Raw genomic sequence first — 27,355 nt, forward strand, 5'->3', positions numbered from 1 at the left:
AGTTATTTGGAGACCAATAATTTTCAAGTTATAATATAAACGATTGAAAATACCGGGTTTTTTTTGCAAACTAAGTCTTCTTCGACAGAATTTTAGATACGATACACGATGGCAAAAATTAGAACCATGCAAAGAATGACTTTCCTCGGCATTTTCGCTGATATAAAAAGTCGTCTCCAAATGACATCGGAAAACTAACTCTATCAGTAAATCGTCGTCTACGAAATGAAACGCAAATTTAACGAGAGAGAAAAAGAGTCGCGGAACATATGTCGGGACAGATTTCCTTCTTCCTCGCGACTCTAAATATCCGCTCAATTTGTCAATCTGTCACAGAGACAGTTAAATGCTGTTTGAAGCGACTCGGCGGGAATCGCGTTACAGTTTCTGGCGCCAGAGTACAGTTACAGAGTTGCGGATTACGGTAAAAGTGTTACACCGCGAAAAGAGTCAAAAGGCTCTCTCTCTCTCTCTCTCTCTTTCCCGAGTTTCCGACTTCCTCCGTCCTATCATCTATCTCCGGATATGTCTATTGCATACAATGTCCGGCTGGGATCTCGCGGTTGGCCGGGACAGGGCTCGTAATTTAGCGTGAAATACGTTTTCCAGAGCTGCCCGTTGCACCGGGATGCGGCCGCGTCATCCCGCGCTTCAGCATCATCTCCCGGACCCAGGAAGAGAGAGAGAGAGAAGAGAGATCCCCGTCGTTCTTGAACGTTTCCCTCGGCGATATGCGTGGCACGTTCCATAATCTGCGGCGAGATAATACGGACAGGCCGGCTATCAAAGACGGACGGCTCCTATCCTCGTCTCTGTCTGACGTCGTCGGATTATGGCATCCGGCAGAAAATTTTGAGAGCACACCCGGAAGTAGAAGCGACCCAATTTCGCGTCTTTATTAAAAGAGAACTTCGCTTTATCCCGGGTTCTTAAACCCTTCTCTAAAAGTGTTCCGCAAGAAATTATAAAAAATAATTTCTTTTATTTTATTATGAATATTATTTTTTTAATTTAAATTAATTTTTTTATTGTTAAATAATTTTGTACTGTGTAATTTCTAATAAAATATGTTCATGGATATTTTTGTAACCTTTATGAAAAAGGTTAAAATTTTGAGAAAAGCGGCGAGATTAATTTAATATTAAAAAATATATCGTGCAAATTTTTTCCTGCTTTGATTCAATTATTATTGCAACAGATAACGCTTACGTCATATTTAATATCGAGCTCCTTTGAACAAAAAAAATTAAATAAAGGAAAAAGAATGAAAATGAAAAATTCGACGGAAAAATTCCCGGGAAATTTCTAGTGGAGTAAAAATAAAGTTCGAAGAGATCATCCGGATATTTTATGGGACAAAATTTTCGCTGAAAGGAAAAAAACTCATCTACCGATCTCCGCCAAAGTCATTTCGCGTATATATATATACAGAGTGTTCTGTACCCATCAAATCATTGAATTCCCGACGTCATTTGGAGACGATTTTTCCTCAGCGAAAATGTTTTTACACATTTCCAATTTTTGCCATCGTGTATCTTTGTAACCAAGCCCTAAATTAAAATTCTATTAAAACAAACTCTACCTTTCAACTAAATTACAATTTTGTTAATTGAACATATATTAATATTTAAGTCAAATATACGTTTTGTGAAATTTAATATAATTAATTTAAATATTTTTTATGTTCAATTAACAAAATTTTTTATCGTGATTTTGTTAATATACAAAAAAATTCTTCATCTTCAATCGCTTGTAACTTGAAAATGATTGATGCCTCGACATTCTCGCCGATGGAAAATCGTCTCCAAATGACGTGAGGAATCTTCTGTAGATCAGTGATTCATCACGTGATACCCTGTATTTATATACACAGATATACCTGGGGCGCTTAATATCGAAGTTGCGATGCGATCGATGCGGACAGTTTCGTCCGTCGAGCGCGGCGCAACTTATTGATCAGAGAGTAACATTGTGTTCGCCTGGCAACATGAACGGACAAAGCCCCTCTCATACGTCATGATGCATGTGAGAGAGTGTCACGTGCCGGCGAATTCGCCGATACACTTTGTTGCAAAGCAACCGTGCGCTACCCTTCGAGTCGAGGAGAGAACCGAGAGAGAGTGTGCAACCGCAACAAAAAAAAAAAAAAGGATAAAATAAAAAAGGAAAAAAAAAAGGGAAGAATCGCCTGTGCACGAAACGTCCGTCGTCGTTGCTATACCTACGTTGCAATTTCTACGTTAAAATACTGGAAAATACGATACGTATTTTCCCCGACGGACGTCGAGTCGACTTTTCCTCCGCGGGAATTTAACAGGTGCTTCAGTTTCCTTACTCTAAGGAAATGTAATTTTATTTTCTTAGTATTCCTTAGAATCTCCCTCTCCCTCTCTTACACTTTTTCAAACTCGAAAATATGAAGCACATTAAAGTTTATTATTAAAGAAAGAAAGTATATCTAATAGAGAAATATATCTCGTTATTAATTAACTGGAAATAATTAATTTATTTATTTATTCTCATTAAAATAATCGTAATAAATTCGTTGCTTGAAAACTCTGCTCATTTTTCTGAATAAAAAATATTTTTACATAAAAAATTGTACAATTCCCTAAAAAAAATAATATCGAAATGTGTGCGCGAGCGAGAGATTACGCCGACCTGGGCTAATTTCCACATGAAAGGAGCATCTTGAACGGCTTTGAGGAGAGCCTTACTTAATGCCGTCCGCGAAGTTGCTAATCCATTCGAGTCGAGTGCGGAGGAAAGAAAGGCCGGAATAGATACGGAATTTCGATCGCGCTTTTCCAACCCTTCCGGAACTGCCCTCCCAACGGAAGTGCCGACCTGGGGGCACCGGTAGACAATGCAAACCGAAGTGACTCTAAAACCGTCGACCGGGAAAGTCTCTTCGCGCGCAGTTGTGAGATCCGAAAGTTTCTCCAGACCGCGGCCGCAAACTATCGATGGGGAAAAACAGACGGTCGAACAAGCCAAGTTTCCGCCAATAAAACTGTCGTCGCTCGGGAAATCCGGGCGAGCTTCCGTCTCGTATCGCTTGTGTTTCTCACGAAATGCGCGAGCGGTCGAGCAAGGAGTGCCTTTGCAACGAGAGTGTTTTACCACGTGTATATTTAACTCCAAGTGTTGCCGAAATGTGTATTTTACGCGCTACACTTTTGCATGAGAAAAAAAATTCTTCATTTGACTAAACCTCTCGACTAAATATTTAGTTTGTTAATTAAACCTCTATAAAAATATTTTAATTAAATATATGTATTATATATATAAATATATATATTAAATTAAATATAATATATTTAAATTAAATAAATAAATAAATATTTAAATTAAATATAACATTAAATTTAACAACACATAATTGACTTAAATATTAATATATGTTGATTTAACGAAATAGTAATTTAGTTGAAAGGTTTAGTCAAGTTGAGACATTTTTTTCAGTGTACACGCTGAATATTAAATTACACCATTTTTTTTTCAATAATTGATTGCGCGAGTTTGATAATTGTTAATTTATAATTATACGAAATGATCGCATTTCGCTTAATGTTATGTATATAATAATATGATTCTCACCGTATGTGAATGTGATAACGAGAAATGTATCACGCAAATTATGTATAGCTCCCTTTTATCAGCGTGTAAAATATTTCGCCAAGAAATCATTAATAACAAAGTAATCGGCCGAATAAGAAACTAGTCGATTTTTCGATAATTTAAGTACATGATACATTAAACTCTCTTATAATAAATAATTATTCTGTTTAAAATAATAATTATAATTTAATATTCCGCGTGCACTGACGTACAAGAATTTTTAATAAATATTTTATAATATATATAAACGACTTTTCGATAATTTAAGTACATGATACATTAAACTTATAATAAATAATTATTCTGTTTAAAATAATAATTATAATTTAATATTCCGCGTGTACAATAATTTTTAAAAAATATTTTATAATATATATAAAATAAAATTGTCTGTTGAAATTATTTATATATATATGCTTATAATGTATAAAAATATATAATGCACTTAAATATATTTGAATTTCTCATATTTCTGAAAATAAACTGAGAAGCGGCATTTTCTCTCAAATTGACCCTTTTAAGCATCGCGTAGAACCCGCGAAAGAAAACAAGAAACCACATTAATGGTGTTTCTTGTGCAAGGAAGAAAAACAAAAGCTATTTATGTAGGATGCTATAAGGAGAAAATTTCGATGAAGGCAACGCTTGCAAGGATGTGGAAAAGTGCAGGAACCGAGGGAGCTTATAGCTTGTGAACACAAGATACCGCGAATCGTGCATGTTATATATTCATAAGTTCCTGCGGGCAAAAAGTGCACTTTTCGGAGCTTTTATCGACCACAAATTCTTTCCCCGAGTTCCCAAGTTAAATCCCTTTAACGCCAATTAAAGAAAACATCATACGTGATTTATTTAATCGTAAAAGTGTGTCGTTCGAAATTAGAAAATTCTTCACCGAAATTATTTATTTTATTTATTTATTTATTTATTTATTTAACGAGTAAAAAAACCCTTTAGTACTTACAAAAAAAAAGATACATTATTCTATATTACGAAGCTCGAATGAAACAATTAGTTAACAGCTGTCTGCCATCATTGAGCGATCCATGAAAAAAATCCATATCGTTATACCGAAATAATTACTTCAACTTTTACTCTTGGAGAAAATAATATGCTTCGATGTACAATAAAAAAACGTCAAGTTCCTTCGTTTCAATCGCAAGATTAATTAATCAAACGTCACGCCCGCATTGCAATGCAATTACGCGAGATATCTTTGTTTAGGCAATTTGACTCCCTGTGTGAAATTGCCGCAATGGAATCTGCTTCGCTCCCGAAAGGGCGATCGGGAAAGCCGATTTGTGTTATAGTCTGATCACGTTCTCCTGCCAGGATCAAGAGAAGAGGTAACACGGCGCGACGCGACGTGGTGTCTCGAGGATTACATCTCGACCTGGACACCTGAGCGCGCGAATGATAGGTGGACAGATGTGTGCGAGGTTGCAGCGAGCAAACGCGTGAATATTCCTGGAGAATTCCAGGTAGCCAACTTTCGCCGGATTTTTGCAAAAATCCATTTCACATCCGCGCCATTTATATTCGATTTACGATTCTGCGAAAGGATACGAAAATTGTGTTTAAAAAACTCAATATTTCTATTATTTCCGCGCGATTGCGTAGAATCAAATTTTCAAATCATTGAAATTATTTAATTCGAAGCTCTCGATTCAATTAATTCTTTTCATGTTATTTTTTAATATTTAAATTTCAACGGCGGATGATGATAGTGCGTTAGTTTAAAGGAAAAGTTAAATTTTATTGAAATCGATTAATTGTGAACGAGGCACACATTTGTCTCGATGCAATAGCAAATAATTAAATTAATCTCGATTCGAGATTTTATTTTCAATAAATCATTCTGTTTCTCTAATCACGCACTTTCAATGAAAATTAATTGAAAGCCTCACTAGAGTCTTATGTAATTATTAACTTTTATTATATATTTATATTTTATTCATAATGTATATATATTATCTAAAAATTATTTCAATATTCGGAGAGAACTTTCTCTTAGAATTTACCCTGAAAATTATATTAATCGTAGAACAATATAATATTGGAAGAATTATATTTTATAGTTTCTCTAATTAATATTTAATTACCACAATAAAAAGTATTAATATGTACATAGTAAAATTAATAGAACATATTTTATATCTTGTTATAGATATTAATATTTTCATTGCGGATAAATTCTATAAAAGAAAATTCTCCCTGTGTAGATATTGAAATAAAATTTTTTAATTGAATTCGAAATATTATTTACTGAATATATAACCGCTGAAATTCATAAAATGTTGAGGATTAAATTTTTTCAGACCAAGTTTGAAGAGTTCAACAAAGAGGAGAGTATTAATTAAGAAATCTAAAGTGGATCCTTAATTATGGACACTTAATTATCGAGGACTCGAGTCCTTTCGCCATCATCATCATCATCATCGTAACCATCTCGCTTCGTTTGAAAGCGGAAAGTCGTTTTGAATGTATCGAAGCGTCACCAAATATTGGAAGAATTATATTTTAGAGTCTCTCTAATTAATATATACCGCAATAAAAATTAAAATATTATTTACTATTATACATATTAATTAATATGTACATAGTAAAACTAATCGAGCATATTTTATATCTTATTGTGATAGATGTTAATATTTTTATTGCAGATAATTTCTAAGAGAAAATTCTCTCTGTGTAGAATTCAAAATAAATTTTTCAATCGTTTAATTAAATTCGAAATATTATTTAATAAAACATTATTTATTATTATAAATATTAATTAATACGTACATAGTAAAATTAATCGAGCATATTTTATAGCTTATTGTGATAGATGTTAATATTTTTATTGCAGGTAATTTCTAAGAGAAAATTCTCTCTGTGAAGAATTCAAAATAAATTTTTCAATCGTTTAATTAAATTCGAAATATTATTTAATAAAACATTATTTATTATTATAAATATTAATTAATATGTACATAGTAAAATTAATCGAACATATTTTAGTGATGGATATTAATATTTTTATTGCAGGCAAATGTCGAGGATGAAATTTTTTCCAAGTTTGAAGAGTTCAACGAAGAGAAGAGTATTAATTAAAAATTCTCGAAAGTTGATATCCTTACCGAATTATGGACCCTTAATTCACGAGGGGGTCCTCGCCACCATCATCATCACCATAACCATCTCGCTTGGTTTGGGAGCGGAAAGTCGTTTTGAATGTATCGAAGCGTCACAAAATATTGGAAGAATTATATTTTAGAGTCTCTCTAATTAATATATACCGCAATAAAAATTAAAATATTATTTACTATTATATACATATTAATTAATATGTACATAGTAAAATTAATCGAGCATATTTTATATCTTATTGTGATAGATGTTAATATTTTTATTGCAGGTAATTTCTAAGAGAAAATTCTCTCTGTGAAGAATTCAAAATAAATTTTTCAATCGTTTAATTAAATTCGAAATATTATTTAATAAAACATTATTTATTATTATAAATATTAATTAATATGTACATAGTAAAATTAATCGAACATATTTTAGTGATGGATATTAATATTTTTATTGCAGGCAAATGTCGAGGATGAAATTTTTTCCAAGTTTGAAGAGTTCAACGAAGAGGAGAGTATTAATTAAGAATTCTCGAAAGTTGATATCCTTACCGAATTATGGACCCTTAATTCACGAGGTGGTCCTCGCCACCATCATCATCACCATAACCATCTCGCTTGGTTTGGGAGCAGAAAGCTCCCACGCTTTCGCTGGATGTATCGAAGCGCCACGAGAGGATCCTCTCGATGAGCAGCGAGGGCGAGGTTAACGACCAATGGCGCCTCACGGGGACATTAATCAATTAACCGCACAGAGCAGCGGCGCGATGTAACAAGGAAAGACGGGTATCCCCCGGTATACAGTATCCTTCGGTAATCCGACGCACAGGGGGCAGAGGCCCGGCCTTGCTCTCGGTTTTCCCGAAATGCAAAATGCATCGCGCGACCAATCGACCGGACCGGCCCGAACGTCATTCGTGCGATATTGCTCTCCGGGATTAAATGAAATTTCGCATCAATGTAACGATGCCGCGATCACAATTGTAACGACAGTTGCGATAACAATTAGAGAAGCACGTCGGCGTGTTGTAATGACAATCATAATCAATTCCACACAATGCGATATGTTATATTTAATTAAATCTCAAACGAAATATATTCTCTCGCGTGTAATTAAATTCCGAATTCGAGATAGAATAAAATTCCCCGGTGGAAATTGACGGTGGGATCGGTTTAAACTTGCCTGCTAATTTATTTGTCTATAGAGCTCAAGTCCGATTCGTCAAATATTTTTTCATCGATGATCTGTCATTGTCATCTTTTTTTCACAAGCACATTTTTCCCATACGAATTTTTCATAAATATATATATTTCAAAGAATTTTGTATATAGAGCGTCTCGTATTCAACAAATCATCGATATACGTAGTTAGGTTCCCGACATCATTTGGAGATCATTTTTCCTCGGCGAAAATGTCAAGGGAGGTCATCATTTTTTGCATGTTCCCAATTCTCGGTATTATATATATATATCTTTGTAACACTAAGCCTTAAATTAAAATTCTATGAATAAATTCGACCCGAAATTAACTAAAGAACGTGATTTTATTAATATTTTATTTCTACAAGACTTAGTTTTTCGCAAACCCTTTTATTTATTTTCAATCGCTTATAACTTGAAAATTCTCGATAATTTGCTGAGAAAAAATTGACTCCAAATGGCATTAAAAAAAAAATAATTAACTTGATTAAACCTTTCGACTAAATTACTATTTTGTTAATCAAATACATATCAGGATTAAAATCAAATATATACATTTTTGTTAGATTTAATATGTTACATTAAAAAAATATTTTTATCAGTGTTCACATAGGATACACAGAAAACACCCTGTATTTTTAAATAATTCACACAGTCTATTTGTTAATATTAATATTTCTCTAATAATATTTCTAATAATACTTCTCATCTTTATTTAGATGAATTAAAAAATTCTCCATTTTCAGGCTAATTTTGTCCGACTTGAATCTTCCTAATAAATTCGCGGAGTAATATAGGAATCGTTTGCGGAATTTTCGAGCAATTCCGCTCGAATAATCATCGGCGCCGACGCTTATCGGCGCTTCCTGCGAGAAGCGGGCCGATTAGCCCGGCCCAGGCCTTTATTGTCGCACGGCGCCGTCAAAGTTTATCTCGCGACAATAGCGCGCTATCGCGAAACCATTCCGCGCAGCTGAGCGCGGTCCAAACTGCACCGAGAGAGCGCCGTGCATGTGCATGCACATATGTGACCCGTGGTCCCCACAGGACGTAGAATATAGCGAAGGCTCAGCCCGAGATAAGAAACGTCCCGGTGCATTTCTGTAAAGATCGCAGCGTCGATGCACTTTTCGAATCTTTTACCTTCTTTCATTCCCGTTCTTTCGCATCGAATTGCGGGAAGTGCACACGGATGTAATAGGTTAAACGAATTGTTAGATAAGAGAGATGATGGAAAATAAATCAAAAATAAAAAAAATATTAAATTAAATTTAAATATTTTTATCTTAAGAATTAAATTATATCGATAGCAATAAATTAAGAAAATATTATATATTCGCACAAAATGACAAGAAATATAAAAAAGAACAAAACAATTGTTATGAGAATTTTCTTTTAAAATTTACCCTGAAAAGCAGGATAATCGTGCGACAATATGGTATTGGAAGAATCTTATAAGAGTTTCTTTGATTAATATTTATCACAATAAAAATATTAATATTAATATTTAATTATAATATTAATTTTATTTATTTATTTATTTAATATTAATAAAAAAATAAATATTTTTATTGTGGTAAATATCAATCAGAGAAACTCTTATATATAAGATTCTTCCAATACCATATATTGTCGCACGATTACTATGATTTTCAGGGTAAATTCTAAGAGAAAATTCTCTCTGTAATTTGATTTATTTTTTTTTTTTCGTCTTTTTGTGTAAAGTCAAAGCTTTAGCTTATAAATTTACTTCAAGATTCTCGAGTTTTCGACTCTCTCAGAAAGACTCGCAGGCTAAAGGTGGATTAAAAGGACTCTCGGCAGTCGATGGATCCTTACGATCGTCGCAGTCCACGGTTAAACGCCGCGGATAAATTCGCGTGAAAGCATCGCCGCGGTAGAAAAGGAAGAATGTACGGAAAAATATCGCGTATAAAAACTGCAGATATATGTGTATATATAGGTATACACGACGAAGAGTGAAAGAGTGTGCGGCGGTAATTTCTGTAGTAGTAACCCGAGCCGAAGAAATATATCGTCGCCTGGCGAGAGATAAAAATTGCGACAGAGAGAAACGAAAGAAACGGAAGAGGGACTTTTCCGCGCGAGTTCACGAGCCTCCTTTTTTGTGCCTGCAACCGTCATTCGTAAATTAAAACCGCGAACACATCGAGCAGTATGCCGATAAAAACCGTGTATCCAATGTACCTCTGAAATAACCAATCTAAATATCATTCGGACTAAATTTGCAAAAAATGAACTAAAACAGGAAACGCATTTCCTTGAAATCGTATTTTTCTTTTTTTTTTTTTACAATTTAGAGAATTTATAGTCGAGTCCTTTCCGCAGCAGAATTTTATTTTTATATATATAATAATGTGATTATCTGAATAAAAATGAATTGAATTTCTATTGAGCTGGAAATCAGCTTTGGACTAAAGTCGATAAAAAAAGTTTATTTTGCAAGAAGAGAATTTTCTTAGAATAATCATGGGACAATATTATATTGGAATTTTATAAAAGTTTCTCTGATTAATATTTTTACGATAATAAAAAATATTCATATCTATTACAATAAGATATAACATATGTTCAATTAATTTTACTGTGCATATATTATATTAATATTTTTTATCGTCCCATGATTACCATGATTTTCAGAATAAATTCTAAAAGATAATTTTCTCTGTGTGCATTTGCAACACATTTTGCACTTTAATTTGTGACTTCATTTTATACATCAACAAAATTGTAATTAATTAATATACTTTCATGGAACAAATAAATCTCCGTAATAATTATGTCAAAATCCCGGAAGCTCTTCACCTAAAAATATGACCTAAATTCATAATTAATAATTATATGAAAAAATGCAATATCCACAATATCTACAATCTACATCTACAGTACCCTTCATAAATTTGCAAACACCTTACATTTTACAGTTAAACAATCGTATGGCAGCGATCTGCGTAGATTTTTTGTAAATCAATAAATCGTAAAATATTTAAATATATAATTTTTTCATTTATGACAAATTTTATTTTTGTCATCACGATTAATAACATTTCAAATAATGACAAAAACATTAAGTTTATATTCTTGCATGTTACGAATATCTAATTGAAGAATATTTCTTTAGAGAATTTTTCTCTTAAATTAGGATCCTTTGACAGATTTGTGCAGATTTTTTGTATCAATAAATCGTAAAATATTTAAATATATAATATTTTCATTTATGACAAATTTTATTTTTGTCATCACGATTAATAACATTTCAAATAATATACTGACAAAAACATTAAGTTTATATTCTTGCATGTTACGAATATCTAATTGAAGAATATTTCTTTAGAGAATTTTCTCTTAAATTAGGATCCTTTGACAGATCTGTGCAGATTTTTTGTATCAATAAATCGTAAAATATTTAAATATATAATATTTTCATTTATGACAAATTTTATTTTTGTCATCACGATTAATAACATTTCAAATAATAAATGATAATCCTTAAGAGTCGCCAGTAATAAATAATGAAAATCTCTCCTCCAATTTTAAAGTCGACCAGACTGGCAATAATTTATTTTAAATAATTAGTTAAATTACCTAGTAATTTAACTAATTATTTAAAATAAATTATTGCCAGTCTGGTCGACTTTAAAATTGGAGGAGAGATTTTCATTTCAAATAATATACTGACAAAAACATTAAGTTTATATTCTTGCATGTTACGAATATCTAATTGAAGAATATTTCTTTAGAGAATTTTTCTCTTAAACTAGGATCCTTTTGACAGATCTGTGCAGATTTTTTGTATCAATAAATCGTAAAATATTTAAATATATAATATTTTCATTTATGACAAATTTTATTTTTGCCATCACGCAATTAATAACATTTCAAATAATATACTGACAAAAACATTAAGTTTATATTCTTGCATGTTACGAATATCTAATTGAAGAATATTTCTTTAGAGAATTTTTCTCTTAAATTAGGATCTTTTTGACAGATCTGTGCAGATTTTTTGTATCAATAAATCGTAAAATATTTAAATATATAATATTTTCATTTATGACAAATTTTATTTTTGTCATCACGATTAATAACATTTCAAATAATATACTGACAAAAACATTAAGTTTATATTCTTGCATGTTACGAATATCTAATTGAAGAATATTTCTTCAGAGAATTTCTCTTAAATTAGGATCCTTTTGACAGATCTGTGCAGATTTTTTGTATCAATAAATCGTAAAATATTTAAATATATAATATTTTCATTTATGACAAATTTTATTTTTGTCATCACGCAATTAATAACATTTCAAATAATATACTGATGAAAACATTAAGTTTATATTCTTGCATGTTACGAATATCTAATTGAAGAATATTTCTTCAGAGAATTTCTCTTAAATTAGGATCCTTTGACAGATCTGTGCAGATTTTTTGTATAAATAAATCATAAAATATTAAAATAACATTTTTATTTATAACGATATATATCGCTGCCATCCAATTCTTTAACTGTAAAATATAAGACGTTTCCAAACTTATGTAGGGTACTGCAAATGCAGCACAATATGCATCACGTTTGCCCGGATTCAGCGAGATTCCGGATCGATCTCGAACGCGCACGCAATTAGCGTCTTTAGCTCTTCTTGCATATGGAGAGAAGCTCCTCGGCAAAGCGAGGCTGGGTTTCGCCCGGTGCGCAGAAATAGCCCGAGACGATGCTTCGATGCACACGGCGGTGCGCTACTAATTGCATCGCTCGCAGCATCATCATCATCGTCGTCGTCGACGTCCTCCGCGGCGGATCGCACGCGCTCGATGCAATTAGGCTTGAGATATTGCCTCTAGTGCCTCGCTTCCTCGACCCTTCCCCCATTCCTCCCTCTAAATTGACGTATGGGTATTAATGTGGGTTATTAGAGCGATAAGCCTCGGGATTACTCCGGGCTCTCCTCGCGTCGTCGCATCCTGCAACGAGATCCCCGTGATTTCCAAACTTTCCCGCGTATTTTTTTTCGACGAGTATTTTTCCCATATTTCTCTTCTTTCGGAAAACACTTGTTAGACGCTACCTTTTTTTTGACAGGTCATATGTTTTTTTTTTTCGATTTTATATTTGCGCATATCTATATCACAGTTATGTTACTTGTAATAATAATTGCAAATTACAAGTAACAATTTATTACATATAAATATGTATTAATGAAAATAAAAAGGCAAAGGAATTTAAAAGATAAATATATATATATATATATATATAATTATATAAATATCTATAATATGTATATAAATATATAAATAAATTATTTATTATAAATAATGATTTGTTACAGAGAATAATAATTTGTGCCAAAATGACGAGAGATTATATAACAGTAAACATCACCGTCATCTCATAAGGTTCGCGAGTATCGTAAATCGAGTACCAAAAAGGGCGATAAAATGTAGAACGTTGACGAGCTGTAAGCTTCCGAGCAGAGGGTGGAAATAACGATTGCGAATGGGGTGTGGACGAAGGAAAGAATCGGCGAGACGTGACACGAGAAAGGGAGGAGAAGTTGATGCTCGTCGGAACGAGAAAGAAATTAGGAGAAGTGCCGGGAGCGACTCTCGAAGTGATCGCATAAAAATTTATCGGAGATAGTATGTCGTGTGTCAACAAAGGTGCTTAACTCTCCGAAGGGTTGCGCCTTCAGGAATCTCTTCCTTCCCTCGAAATCCTTTAATATCGTCGACCCTACGCTTTTCTTCTCTACTGCCTCTTGGCGGTATTAAATCTTGTCTTTATCGCCAAAAAAAGTTTTCTCGCCAGCTTTCACCATTGGTGTTAATTATCCATTCTTTTTTTAAATTAATCATACGCTCAAACTATGTATATCGTATTTATGTAAGTATATATAATTTAAATTTAATGTAATTAATTATAATTTAAATATTCAGAATTTTAACTATTATTATTATTATTATTATATAGAGAATAATAATTAAAATTATGCATATTATAAAATAATAATTAAAATTATGTTTAAAAAAAAATTGTTTTAACTTAAATTTCAATGAAAATGAAGTTCTACAGCCTGTTGAAATTATATGTATTTCGCACTGATAAGAGCTTTACTAAAATCTCAGCTGTTATAAAACCTTGATACGAAAATACCGTATATTTATTTTAAAAAATCTGTACTAAGAGACAACATCGGGATTATATGTGAGCGTTAATAATTTGGAATCTGCAAAAAGTGATGTTTCTCTCTCTCTCTCTCTCTCTATCCTACCTGAACGCATCCGGATAATAAGCGCGTCGACCGCGATATTATGATCAGCGATGCGCTTCCACGAAGGGAATTGATCGCGGATTCGCGGAACATCATCTATCCACCTACCTACGCGCACCTAGCGCGCAAAACGCGGGATTAAATCGACCCAATTCCCCGACGCTGTAATTTACTGCCTGTAATTCATGAATCCGTCCCTCGAACCCCCACAATATCGCGCACCGCCCACCAGATTGTTACGTACGTATTATTCCCGCTTCGTTTCACATCCCGATCGTTCTCTCTTTTTCTCCTTATATATACCTTCGAGCGAAAAAAAGAAGGACAATTCTAGAAGGTCTCTGTTAAGATTGCGAATTTCGAAAAAAAAAAAAAAAACCCGAAGAATGGAGAGAAATCGGCATAATTATCATCGATAAAGCGATCCGGTTCACGCGTTTTTTTTATTACGAAAAACGTGGAACGAGATTTTATCTCAGGGATCCTAAACACCGTCCCGTTTTATAGACAAATATCATTTTTTTGCATACCATTTCTTTTTATTGGTTGAATAGAATAATATCGATTTTTCATTAATAAAAACAAAGAAATTTTTTTAAATTAAAAATTTAAAAACTTTCTTGCTCCGATAAAAGAAAAGAGTGCGCAAAAATGATCGTGGGCGTTTAGGATCCCCTTAAAGAGATGCTGACCATGTCTGTTTTACCGACTTTGAGTTCACAAGGGCTTTTCTTTTTATTGGCTATAGAGATTGAAAAATTCCTCTCCACAATTAAAGTACTGATAATAATGAACGGGAAGCGTTGTAAATTCGTATAAAAAAGCAATAAAAGTTAAAAAAATTACAGTTTTTATCGGTCTCTTGCATCAGCTCATAACATTACTTATTTAATACAAAAGTTCTGCAGTTTATTTATGCACAAAATATGGCGCTCCCAATAGAGATGACATGAAAAAATTCATTATTATCAGTGCTTTCTTGTGAAGAATTTTTCAATCTGTATATTCAATAAAAAATGAACCTAACCTAACTTAAAGTCGGTAAAACAGAACAACGGCAGTATTCCCTTAAACAATTAAAAGAATAAAAAATTGATTTTATTCGTCTTAGCTACTGGATCAAAAAAAGAACACACTTTCTTCTGATTTGATCGCAAGAATACTATAATTGTGCAATATACAATTTTCCGGGAAATAGTTTCGCCGAGCAGCTTTAGGATGCTGCGCGCGTCTAGACGGCCTTTGTAACGACGACAAAGAGAGCCTGGCGGCGATTGCAACAACGCTTCACCAGTTCGGAGCGAATCGCAATTTGGCGAAAATGGTAAATCGAATTCATGGTCAAAGCAATCCGAGTTTCGAGATGCGTTTCGTCGAATAATAACTTGGGATGCGCGCGCGCGCGCATATATACATATATAGACGTGGATTTATGACTGTGTTGAAGTCTGAATAAACTGTAAATGTGGGAGGGGATGAAAAATTGCTACGTCGATCTTCGTTGAAACGCTCTGTTTTGCATTTCGCGAAACGCGAGCGAAAACGCTCGTCCGCGCTAAAATTGCGACAATTTGATTTGTCGATATAGAACGCTGCAACACGGTCTGTTGTTGTGTGATCAATGAAATGCCAGTGAAAATTAGCCGCGTACGCGATAATGCGTGCGCGACAATATAAAGCGAACCGGAAAGCTATTCGCGATCGTTATTCGGCGCCGAATAATTTGCGCCTAGGCGTAATTGCGTTTAATCAAATGAACGGGACGTTTGAAAACGGAAAATCTCGTCAACAATGTCCCTTTGTTTTTCCGTGAATAATTATTCTTATGTGAAGTGTATGTCGACATAAAATGGAGTAAACACGCGGTAATAGCGACAAGTAGTACTACGTAATAAAAATTAACAAAGAAATATAATGAAAAATAAACACAAACGATGCATTTAAGATTATTTATATTTTGCAAGGCTGAAAAAATTTGAAAGCAAAATGCATTTAATGGTTGAAGAAATCTATTATATATTTATTTATATTTTCATAAATCCAAATAAATTTGTATGACATTTAATACTGCGGAATTTATATGAAAATTTCCTTTGCAGGAAAATGTAAAGAACAATTTTTGAATTTGAAAGCTTTGAAGAAATTTATGAATACGCAGAGACCTCCCGCTGGAAAATGTACCAAAAATACTTTGAACCGCAATCATAATTGCGCATTTCACAATGAGAGACAATGCACCGAGACGACGATAATCCGTAACATTTATGGTTGCTGATACGGTTGAGCACGAACGTCAAACCCGCCGCTTTTGTTTCAAAGAACCTCGATTAAAGTTTCCCCGAACGCGTTCTGGTAATTTAACGACGCCTTTAAACGACGGCACCTACCTCGAAAAATAGGACAGACAAAGTGTGTGTGTATATATATGTGTGTGTGTGTGTGTCGCTGTAATAATATACAGTGATATACCTCGTCCCGAGAAATGATCGATAAGCAAATGAAGTGATTAGGACGAAATTGCTGACGATTCCCCACATCAACTGTCGACAAATTATTTCAACAAATTAATTCAGCGACCATGATTTGCAATCGCGGTAAATGATTGAAATCTATTCTAAATTAAAGATGCACAAATAAATATTGTATTAATAAATTATACACGGGGAGAATTTTCTCTTAGAATTAGACTATCATCTTTTCCATCTTTGAACCCGATAGCTCTCCGTCTTTTAGATAAAAGAATACCTTGGTAAAATATTTTTGGATGAAACAAATTTCGAAATAATTATACATATATATCGATCCTATAGACCACAATAAGATAAAAAATATATTCGATTAATTTTACTATGTACATATTAATATTTTCTATTGTGGTAAGTATATTAATCAAAGAAACTCTAAAATTCTTTCAATATTGTTCTATATTGCCATAATTTTCCGGATAAATTCCAAGAAGAAATTCTCTGTGTATAAATTAATATTATAAATACAAAATAATTTTCTTTTATCAAAAAATCGAAAAATATTTTTGCCAAGATATTTTAAAAGGCAGAGAGCTATCGAGTTCTCGGTATTTTAAAGATGCAAAGATGACGGATTATACACGATCTTTCGCTTTGCGGCGTCTCTGAGGATGATAATTCGCGGCGTTCTCTTGAAAGTCAAAGTGCAACGCACATGTGGCGCATCACCAGCAGCAGCGATGCACCGGAGTGATGCATCCCGCGGCGAGTGCACTTTCTACGAAGGAGATTCGATTGGCAGTTCGCGGAACCTTCTACCTACGCACCTCGCATAATGTGTAGAAAGGAGAGCGAGAGAGAGAGAGAGAAAAGATGGAAGGAGGATTGGATCGTATCAATTTTACCGTTCTCGCAATTTTCCGCGAAGCAGACGAGCGCCGATTATACTTTCTCGGTCGTGTAAGGAATTTATTCATTAATTCGCCTTCCGGGAATCCGCCAGGGAAACAAGTGTCCACGCACTCTCGATTATTCAGTTCGCTTTGCATGCATTACAATTTTATATATCCGTCTATTTTCGAGAAAATATATACCAAAATACGATCGATATAATATGGATATCAAAAAACCAATCTCTTGACAATTTAATACAATTAAATTGCATTAAATATAATATAAATGTCGATGGAATCGCGAATATTTTAATATTCAATTTTTTGGGTAAACTTCGATTTTTTCATGATACACAATATATACCTATATTTATGAATATATAAATTACACTGTAAATAAAAAATGTTTTTTCAACTATTAAGATCTCCGAATTTTCATGAAATTAATTTCAATTCAAGCGGATGGATAGATGACCGAAAAGCGTTTTGGAGGGCAGATAGAGCAAATATTTTTCGAGAAAATATATACCAAAATACGATCGATATAATATGGATATCAAAAAACCAATCTCTTGACAATTTAATACAATTAAATTGCATTAAATATAATATAAATGTCGATGGAATCGCGAATATTTTAATATTCAATTTTTTGGGTAAATTTCGATTTTTTCATGATACACCTATATTTCATGATATACCTATATTTATGAATATATAAATTACACTGTAAATAAAAAATGTTTTTTCAACTATTAAGATCTCCGAATTTTCATAAAATTAATTTCAATTCAAGCGGATGGATACAATTAAATTGCATTAAATATGATATCAAAAAACCAATCTCTTGACAATTTAATACAATTAAATTGCATTAAATATAATATAAATGTCGATGGAATCGCGAATATTTTAATATTCAATTTTTTGGGTAAATTTCGATTTTTTCATGATACACAATATATACCTATATTTATGAATATATAAATTACACTGTAAATAAAAAATGTTTTTTCAACTATTAAGATCTCCGAATTTTCATGAAATTAATTTCAATTCAAGCAGATGGATAGATGACCGAAAAGCGTTTTGGAGGGCAGATAGAGCAAATATTTTTCGAGAAAATATATACCAAAATACGATCGATATAATATGGATATCAAAACACCAATCTCTTGACAATTTAATACAATTAAATTGCACTAAATATAATATAAATGTCGATGGAATCGCGAATATTTTAATATTCAATTTTTTGGGTAAATTTCGATTTTTCATGATACACAATATATACCTATATTTATAAATATATAAATTACACTGTAAATAAAAAATGTTTTTTCAACTATTAAGATCTCCGAATTTTCATGAAATTAATTTCAATTCAAGCGGATGGATACAATTAAATTGCATTAAATATAATATAAATGTCGATGGAATCGCGAATATTTTAATATTCAACTTTTTGGGTAAACTTCGATTTTTCATGATACACAATATATACCTATAATTATGAATATATAAATTACACTGTAAATAAAAAATATTTTTGGAACTATTAAGATCTCCGAATTTTCATGAAATTAATTTCAATTCAAGCGGATGGATAGATGACCGAAAGCGTTTTGGCGGGCAGATAGAGCAAGAAGATAAAGGATTCCGCGGCGAAGGAACGTTTAATGCGTGCGGAAAGGGGGTTAAACGTCGTCGGCTCGGAATTCCCTCGAACGACTTCCGGCAAATTGCCGGGCGAACTGGAAGTCGGTTATATCGACAGACGGAACGAAGAAGAGCGCGAGAGCGAGTGACAGAGAGAGAGCGCGCGGCACGAATGCGCGCTAAATCGAGGGGTTTAGGGAGCCGTAGACGGCCGGAAGCGCGGTCGCTCCACCGATGAATATTAACTCGCTCTCATCGTCCGAAAAGACGTCCCGGCGAATTTTCCAAAAAGCGTCGCAATCCGACTGAATCCCAACCTGATGCCACCACGAACGATTCTCCCTCCGTGATGTTGCTCGAGAAAATTTAATCTTCCCATTTCTTTATTTTATAAAAATTTTATATTATTTATCTCTTGGATAATTTATTTTTTTTTTATCATATTTGTACGGTTATTTTAAAAATACGCAATTAACATTAGCGGAGCTAGAGAAATTTAGAAATGTATTGAGAAGAAAATTTTCTCTTAGAATTTATTTTGCAAATCCGCGATGTTACTCGAGAAAATTTAATCTTTCCATTTTTTATTTTATAAAGATTTTATATTATTTCTCTCTTGGATAATTTATTTTTTTGTATCATATTTGTACGGTTATTTTAAAAATACGCAATTAACATTAGCGGAGCTAAAGAAATTTAAAAATGTATTGAGAAGAAAATTTTCTCTTCGAATTTGTTTTGCAAATCCGCGATGTTACTCGAGAAAATTTAATCTTTCCATTTTTTATTTTATAAAGATTTTATATTATTTCTCTCTTGGATAATTTATTTTTTTGTATCATATTTGTACGGTTATTTAAAAAATACGCAATTAACATTAGCGGAGCTAGAGAAATTTAGAAATGTATTGAGAAGAAAATTTTCTCTTAGAATTTATTTTGCAAATCCGCGATGTTACTCGAGAAAATTTAATCTTTCCATTTTTTATTTTATAAAGATTTTATATTATTTCTCTCTTGGATAATTTATTTTTTTGTATCATATTTGTACGGTTATTTTAAAAATACGCAATTAACATTAGCGGAGCTAAAAAAATTTAAAAATGTATTGAGAAGAAAATTTTCTCTTCGAATTTGTTTTGCAAATCCGCGATGTTACTCGAGAAAATTTAATCTTTCCATTTTTTATTTTATAAAGATTTTATATTATTTATCTCTTGAATAATTTATTTTTTTTATATGGCTGTTTAAAAAAATACGCAACATTATCGGAAGCTAAAGAAATTTAGAAATGTATCGAGGAGAAAATTTTCTCTTAGAACTTATTTTGAAAATTCTTTATTTTGGTAATCGTGCACGGAGAGAATTTTCTCTTAGAATTTACCCTGAAAATCATCGTAATCGTGGTGGTATAATATGGTGATGGAAGAATTTTATAAGAATTTTTCTAATTAATATTTACCACAATAAAAATATTAATATCTATCATAATAAGATATAAAATATACTCGATTAATTTTACTATGTACATATTAATATTTTTTATTGTAAATTTTAAGAGAAAATCTCTCTGCGTGGAACAATAAAAAATATTAATATGTACATAATAAAATTAATCGAACATATGGACATTAATATTTTTATCACAATAAAAATATTAATGTCCATATGTTCGATTAATTTTATTATGTACATATTAATATTTTTTATTGTTCCACTCAGAGATTTTTCTCTTAAAATTTACAATATTTTTATTGTGATAAAAATATTAATGAGAGAATATATAATTACAAAATTCATCAAATATATTGTCCCACAATTACCAGGGTGATTTTCAGGGTAAATTCTAAGAGAAAATTCTTTCCATGTGAATTAATGATCGTTTCGCTAAATATAGAGGATTAAATGTGTTTCTCTCTTTTCCGATTTTTCTATTAAAGTGGAAAAATTTGATAACGGTGGAATATGATCCGTGTCTCCGGTCGGAGGAAACACTAGTACAGCATCATAAAAATCGGGGTGGATCGCGCACAACACTTTTATCCGGTTTTCCGCTGGGACCAAAAGCTCGCGTCGGAAAAGCGACCGACTGTCCGTAACCGATCAGATCCGACAGCGGCAGGCTTTAATTGAAATTCCGGATCGATAACGTTTTGCGGAACATTCGATATAATCCTGGTCTCTGTTATCTCGGGTCCGGGTGAACGTGTTCGCGACGACTTTCGAGAAGAAGTTATCTGTTCACCCGAATAAGCAGAATTTTTCGCTCGAAACGCGAGTGAGATAACTGCATGTGCATTTTCGAGAATTCATATCTTGATGGATATTAAGCTCGCTGTGTTTTCGCGGCGCAAGCAAAATTATTCATGTATTTTTATATTTAATATATAATTTTTATATTTATTTTTCATTCGCGTATTTTATTTAACACAAATATGTGTCTGTGTAAATATTAAATAATAAAAAATTATGAAATAAAAGCGAGGTTAAACAACATCACACGCATTTAAAATATGATTAAATATATCTATATATATATATATATATGTGTGTGTATATTTCTGAATGCACATTTTTATCCAAATTTATATATAATATCGACGAAAACAAATTTGATGAAATATTATCTAAGTTAAGAAAAAAAAATTGCGTAAGCTAAAAAAAAATGCAGAAAGAGAAGATCGTCGAGGAATCTTTTATCCAGAATTCTATACAGAATCTCGGCACTTGACAGTATCATGACGAGGCTCTCTTTGACGGTGGCGATCGAAAGCAAGTACCGTTTTGTCAGCGTCAGCGATTGACGTTTTGCAACGTTTTTTGTGACAGCTCGTCTCCCCTGATCGAACATTTGTCCCCTCTCCCGTGTCCTCGCTTTTATTTTGAATGGAAAGCTTCAAAGGCGAATCTCTTTCGCGAAATCATTCGAGATATTTTTTTTTTTTATTTCTCTCGCAGCGATAGCAACCGGATTGAATCGGACAGCTTTTTCGATCGATGTATTTTTTTTTTCTTTTTATTTTCGTTATCGCGAATGTTTGACACGATTAGATTTAATTGTTGCCTCGTCTTTATTCTATAAAATTCTTAAAGTAAGTAACATTTCTCGATACAGATTTTTGTATTATAAATTACAAGAAAATTTTTTAATAATTGCTAGTAAATTTTCTTGAAATTTCATATTAATTCTTAGGATTTACCCTGAAAATCGTGTATTAATATGTAATTAATAAAAAATATTAATATATACATAGTAAAATTAATCGAACATATTTTGTATCTCATTGTGCTAGATATTAATATTATTTATTGTGGTAAAAAAAATAATCAGAAAAAATATGAATCATTCCAAGAGAAAATTTCTCTGTATAAATTAATAATAGTTAAAAATCGAAAAAAATGTTGAGTGTATTTTATTTTTGTATTATAAATTACAAGAAAATTTTTTAATAATTGCTATTAAATTTTCTTGAAATTTCATATTAATTCTTAGAATTTACCCTGAAAATCGTATATTAATATGTAACTAATAAAAAATATTAATATATACATAGTAAAATTAATCAAACATATTTTGTATCTCATTGTGCTAGATATTAATATTATTTATTGTGGTAAAAAAATAATCAGAAAAAATATTAATTATTCCGAGAGAAAATTTCTCTGTATAAATTAGTAATAGTTAAAAATCGAAAAAAATGTTGAGTGTATTTTATTTTTGTATTATAAATTACAAGAAAATTTTTTAATAATTGCTATTAAATTTTCTTGAAATTTCATATTAATTCTTAGGATTTACCCTGAAAATCGTGTATTAATATGTAATTAATAAAAAATATTAATATATACATAGTAAAATTAATCGAACATATTTTGTATCTCATTGTGCTAGATATTAATATTATTTATTGTGGTAAAAAAAATAATCAGAAAAAATATGAATCATTCCAAGAGAAAATTTCTCTGTATAAATTAATAATAGTTAAAAATCGAAAAAAATGTTGAGTGTATTTTATATAATACTTCTGAAAAAGTTTTTAAAATGATCCACCTCTTATATCGATCGCTGTTGCATCCCGTTATTAAAGATCGAATGAAGACGCGACGAGACGCCTTTCGAGCTTTTAATATAAAGCTGAATCCAGCAGAATATCCTACTTACCGAGTACGGCGAGAGTGATATCGCCTTCCAAAGTGGTTGTGTCGTTACGTGCTTGACAGGAGTATCGTCCCGCATCCGAGGCTCTCATCTCTTGCGTGTAGATCGTTTGATTCGCGCTCTCGGGATACAGGATAAAGTGGCTCTCTCCGCCCGGCCAAGGATACGCTCTATTATCCTTGTACCTGCGACAGAAAAAAAGTGCCTCGAATGAATTACAAATAAGCGAGCTCTCTCTTTTTCCAGAGAAATATTAAAAAATAACATCCAACATCGGAAGAAAAAAAAAAGATACATGTATCTCCTCGAGAAAGCGTCCTCAAACACAAGATTTGATCTTCTTATTATTATTCTTCCGATATTAAAGTATTTCTTCTCACGTGTGAGGCAGTTACATTTTTTTCGTGGTTATGAGAAATATTACACAGAGAGAATTTTCTCTTAGAATCTATATCCTGAAAATCATGGTAATCATGGACAATATGGTATTGGAAGAATTTTATAGGAATTTCTCTGATTAATATTTACCACAATAAAAATAGTAATCAAATAAGAAATATTTTTATCGGCTCTAAGTATTAATAATAATATAATTATGATATAAAAATTAATTTTTAGAGATACAGTTCCGAAAAATTAATTTTCGCGCTTGGGCTCTATTGGCCGAATTAAAAATAATATAATTATATTATTAAAAAATAATAATATCTACCACAATAAAATATATAATATATTCGATGAATTTTACTATGTATACGTGTGAATATTCTTTATTGTGATAAATATTAATCAGAGAAATTCTTCTAAAATTCTTCCACATTGTCCATGATTTTCAGGGTAAATTCTAAGAGAAACTTTTCTCCGTGTGGTCTTCCATTTTACTATAAAATTTCTCCGAAAATTTTGTCCACAGTAACGAGAGAGAAAGTGCACTTATAGAGATTGCGAAAAGCGATATAAAAGAAGAACGGGTTATTTTTCATGGAAAACGATAAATTATCGCGACCGATCGTCGTGAAACACGTCGCACTTAAGAACAAGCCCGATATTTCCGGGACGAGAATATCGATGGTTGTTCTTGAGAGCATTCGTTCCGCCGTAAAGATAAAAGTCGAGGGAACGAGCGCTCCTCGACAAACACTCGAAGTAAGGGAAGAATCAGGAGCATTGAACCGTTCGCGAAAATAAATCGTCCGTGCTATATACTTCGCCGCCACAATCACTTGGTTAATTTATCGTTGTTGCTGCGCCGTATCTTTCTATATTATGATGCCGCAGTCGTATCGTTAATAGCAATCCCGATAAAAAATATTTATTACGCGAGAGCGACGCTCTTAATTTAATATATATTTATAATGAGCTCTAATTACAACGTTATGTAATAATATGTATAAATAATATACAATAATTTCATAAAATTTCATAAATTTGCAAAGCAATTTTTTAAAAATTTTTGCCCGAAATTTGTCGCGAGGATTGTATTTTTAATTCCTCTAGTACTGATAATAATGAACGGGGAGCGCTATAATTTCGTATTAAAAAAAAAACAATAAAAGTTAAAAAATTACAGTTTTTTTTATCGGCCTGTTGCATCAGCTCATAACAATACTTATTTAATACAAAAGTTCTGCAGTTTATTTGTGCATAAAATATGGCGCTCCCAATTGAGATGACATGAAAGAATAAGAGGATTTTTCAATCTGTATATTCGATAATAAAAAGTAAACCTAACCTAACTTAAGGTCGGTAAAACAGAACAATGACAGCATCCCCTTAACGAGGAAGAATTACACAGGCTCGATATTATAATTTCTTTTCCCTTCTCAGTTTTCGACGATTTATCGGTGTAAAATTTCCTAATGAACACAAATGAACAAAAGTACGGGATCGAACTATCCATAAAAGAACTAATTTAATATATATTTATAATGAGCTCTAATTACAACGTTATGTAATAATATATATAAATAATAAACAACAGCAGTATAATAATTTCATAAAATAAATTCATAAAATTTCATAAATTTGCAAAGTAATTTTTTAAAAATTTTTGCCCGAAATTTGTCGCGAGGATTGTATTTTTAATTCCTCCGTGTTGAAGGATCCTCTTACACGAGTAAGCCTTCTTTTGTATTACAGGCAAGGATCAAATAATCGACGGCCCTTTCACGAAAGGGAAAGAAAACCTCTCCACGTAATTCAGTTTCTAGTGCACTACGCAAATTCACTTTCATTTTGCTGGCGGATCAAAGAGACATCCGCGTATGGATCCTGGCAAACTGAGGCTGCTCGGAATCTTGAAACTTTTTATCCCTGCCTTTTCCAAATCTAGCAGTGCGAGAAGGATCTTTCATTTCCCAAGTCTTCGAGGAACTTTATACAAACGAGATTATTTTATTCGATCAATTATTCGTATGATTTTATCTATCATCAAACTGATCCGACACATTAAATCTCAGATAATAAATTTTAAATATACTAAATTTTGGAGATATTATGATAAATATAAAAATAAAAGCTGACGATAAATATTTAATGGCGATGAAAATTGACAGAATGGAATATTCGCAATATATCTTTTCACAAAATTTTCAAAAATCTCATATTTTATCTACGATAATTTATTTAATACAAAATCTGAATAAATAAAGGAGCGACAGATTTACGATCATCTTTAATGAAGGAGAAAATCTTTATAAAATCTGATCAAACTTTTAGGCGATACTCTCGCGACTTTTTCATTGTCGCGACATTATAAATAAAAAATGTGTAATAAATCGGACCAATTGTCTCTCTATATAAAGCAACTACTAAAGAGACGATCAGCAATTTTGCCGCCGCGATTAAGAATTCCTTTATTAAAGATCTTCTTGCATCGGACTTCTTTTACGAGCTTCTGTTACCAGAGTACTTTGAATAAGAATTTTTAATAAAGAGAGCCATCCTCCCTTATCCGCTCATCCACGAACCGTCTTTTCTTGCCAGGATAATTCCGAACTGGTTCGGATTCTAACGAAGATTCCGCTTACGTAGCAAACTTTCGAAGAAGACTAATAAAGACACCGAAACATTCGAACATCCGAGGACACGAGGAAACTTGAGGACTCGTGAAATGGAGAGAAACGTCAGTGTATATGAAATATAGAAGAAAGTCCTTGAATTTTGAGAGGATGAATCAGAATACGAAAATTTTGTAATATCAGACTCGAAATTATAGAGAGAGAGATAGATGAGAGAAAGTTGCAAAGAGATGTCACGCTAATTTCAAGCTTTCAAATAATTTTTCCACGCAGTTGAAACATTTCTGTTAAATTTAACATGTATTACATGCATGTCTCAAACGGTCCACAGAAATTTTTGTGTTAATATGGATATGTTAAATAGAGATACAAATATTGTATATTTCAACACAAAATAAATGCAAAACTTCAAATAATTTTAAATAAATTTTGTGTAAAATTAACACAGAGTTTTAATATAAAAATTAACAAAAAATATGTTAATTTTAGATTTTATCATCCCCACTTATATTATAAAATAGAAAATCTTGCCACTAATAAAGCAGAATATATTTATTGTGTAAAATTAAAAATAGCTGCACATTGTGTTATTTTTACATTTTTTTCCGTTGTTTTCATAATTTTTCCACTATGTATATAGAGTCACGTTCATTTTCAACTTAAAATGAGCGAGTAAAAATTTCTGTCGATAGATTTGACTAATAAAAAAAAGGATTTAGCCGAGACCCTCCGAAAAGTGAATCGCTCGGTCATAATTCGCAGAGTGGACGATTTGCAAAAATGAGCGTTTAATAATTATTGTGTTCGTATGCGCGCGCTGTTATCGGATTGCGAATTATACTCGGTTTAAATTAAACCCCCAGTTCCAATATGGAGCACGCATTCTGAAAATGTTCAGGGATCACTGACTGTCCATAATAGCCTGAA

General features: G+C 32.1%; 1 protein-coding gene across 1 annotated transcript in view; it reads right to left on the bottom strand.

The window, feature by feature from the left end:
* LOC114935869 (single Ig IL-1-related receptor) overlaps positions 1 to 27,355 on the bottom strand; it is a 198,255-nt gene that overhangs the window by 52,725 nt on the left and 118,175 nt on the right. Inside the window, exon 2 of the mRNA XM_029308786.2 lies at positions 23,412 to 23,593. Coding sequence (XP_029164619.1) covers positions 23,412 to 23,593 — 182 coding nt within the window. The remainder of the gene's footprint in view (positions 1 to 23,411; positions 23,594 to 27,355) is intronic.

Source organism: Nylanderia fulva, unplaced genomic scaffold (genome assembly GCF_048542155.1).
Source record: "Nylanderia fulva isolate GAGA-0341 unplaced genomic scaffold, ASM4854215v1 Scaffold15, whole genome shotgun sequence".
NCBI lineage: Eukaryota > Metazoa > Arthropoda > Insecta > Hymenoptera > Formicidae > Nylanderia > Nylanderia fulva.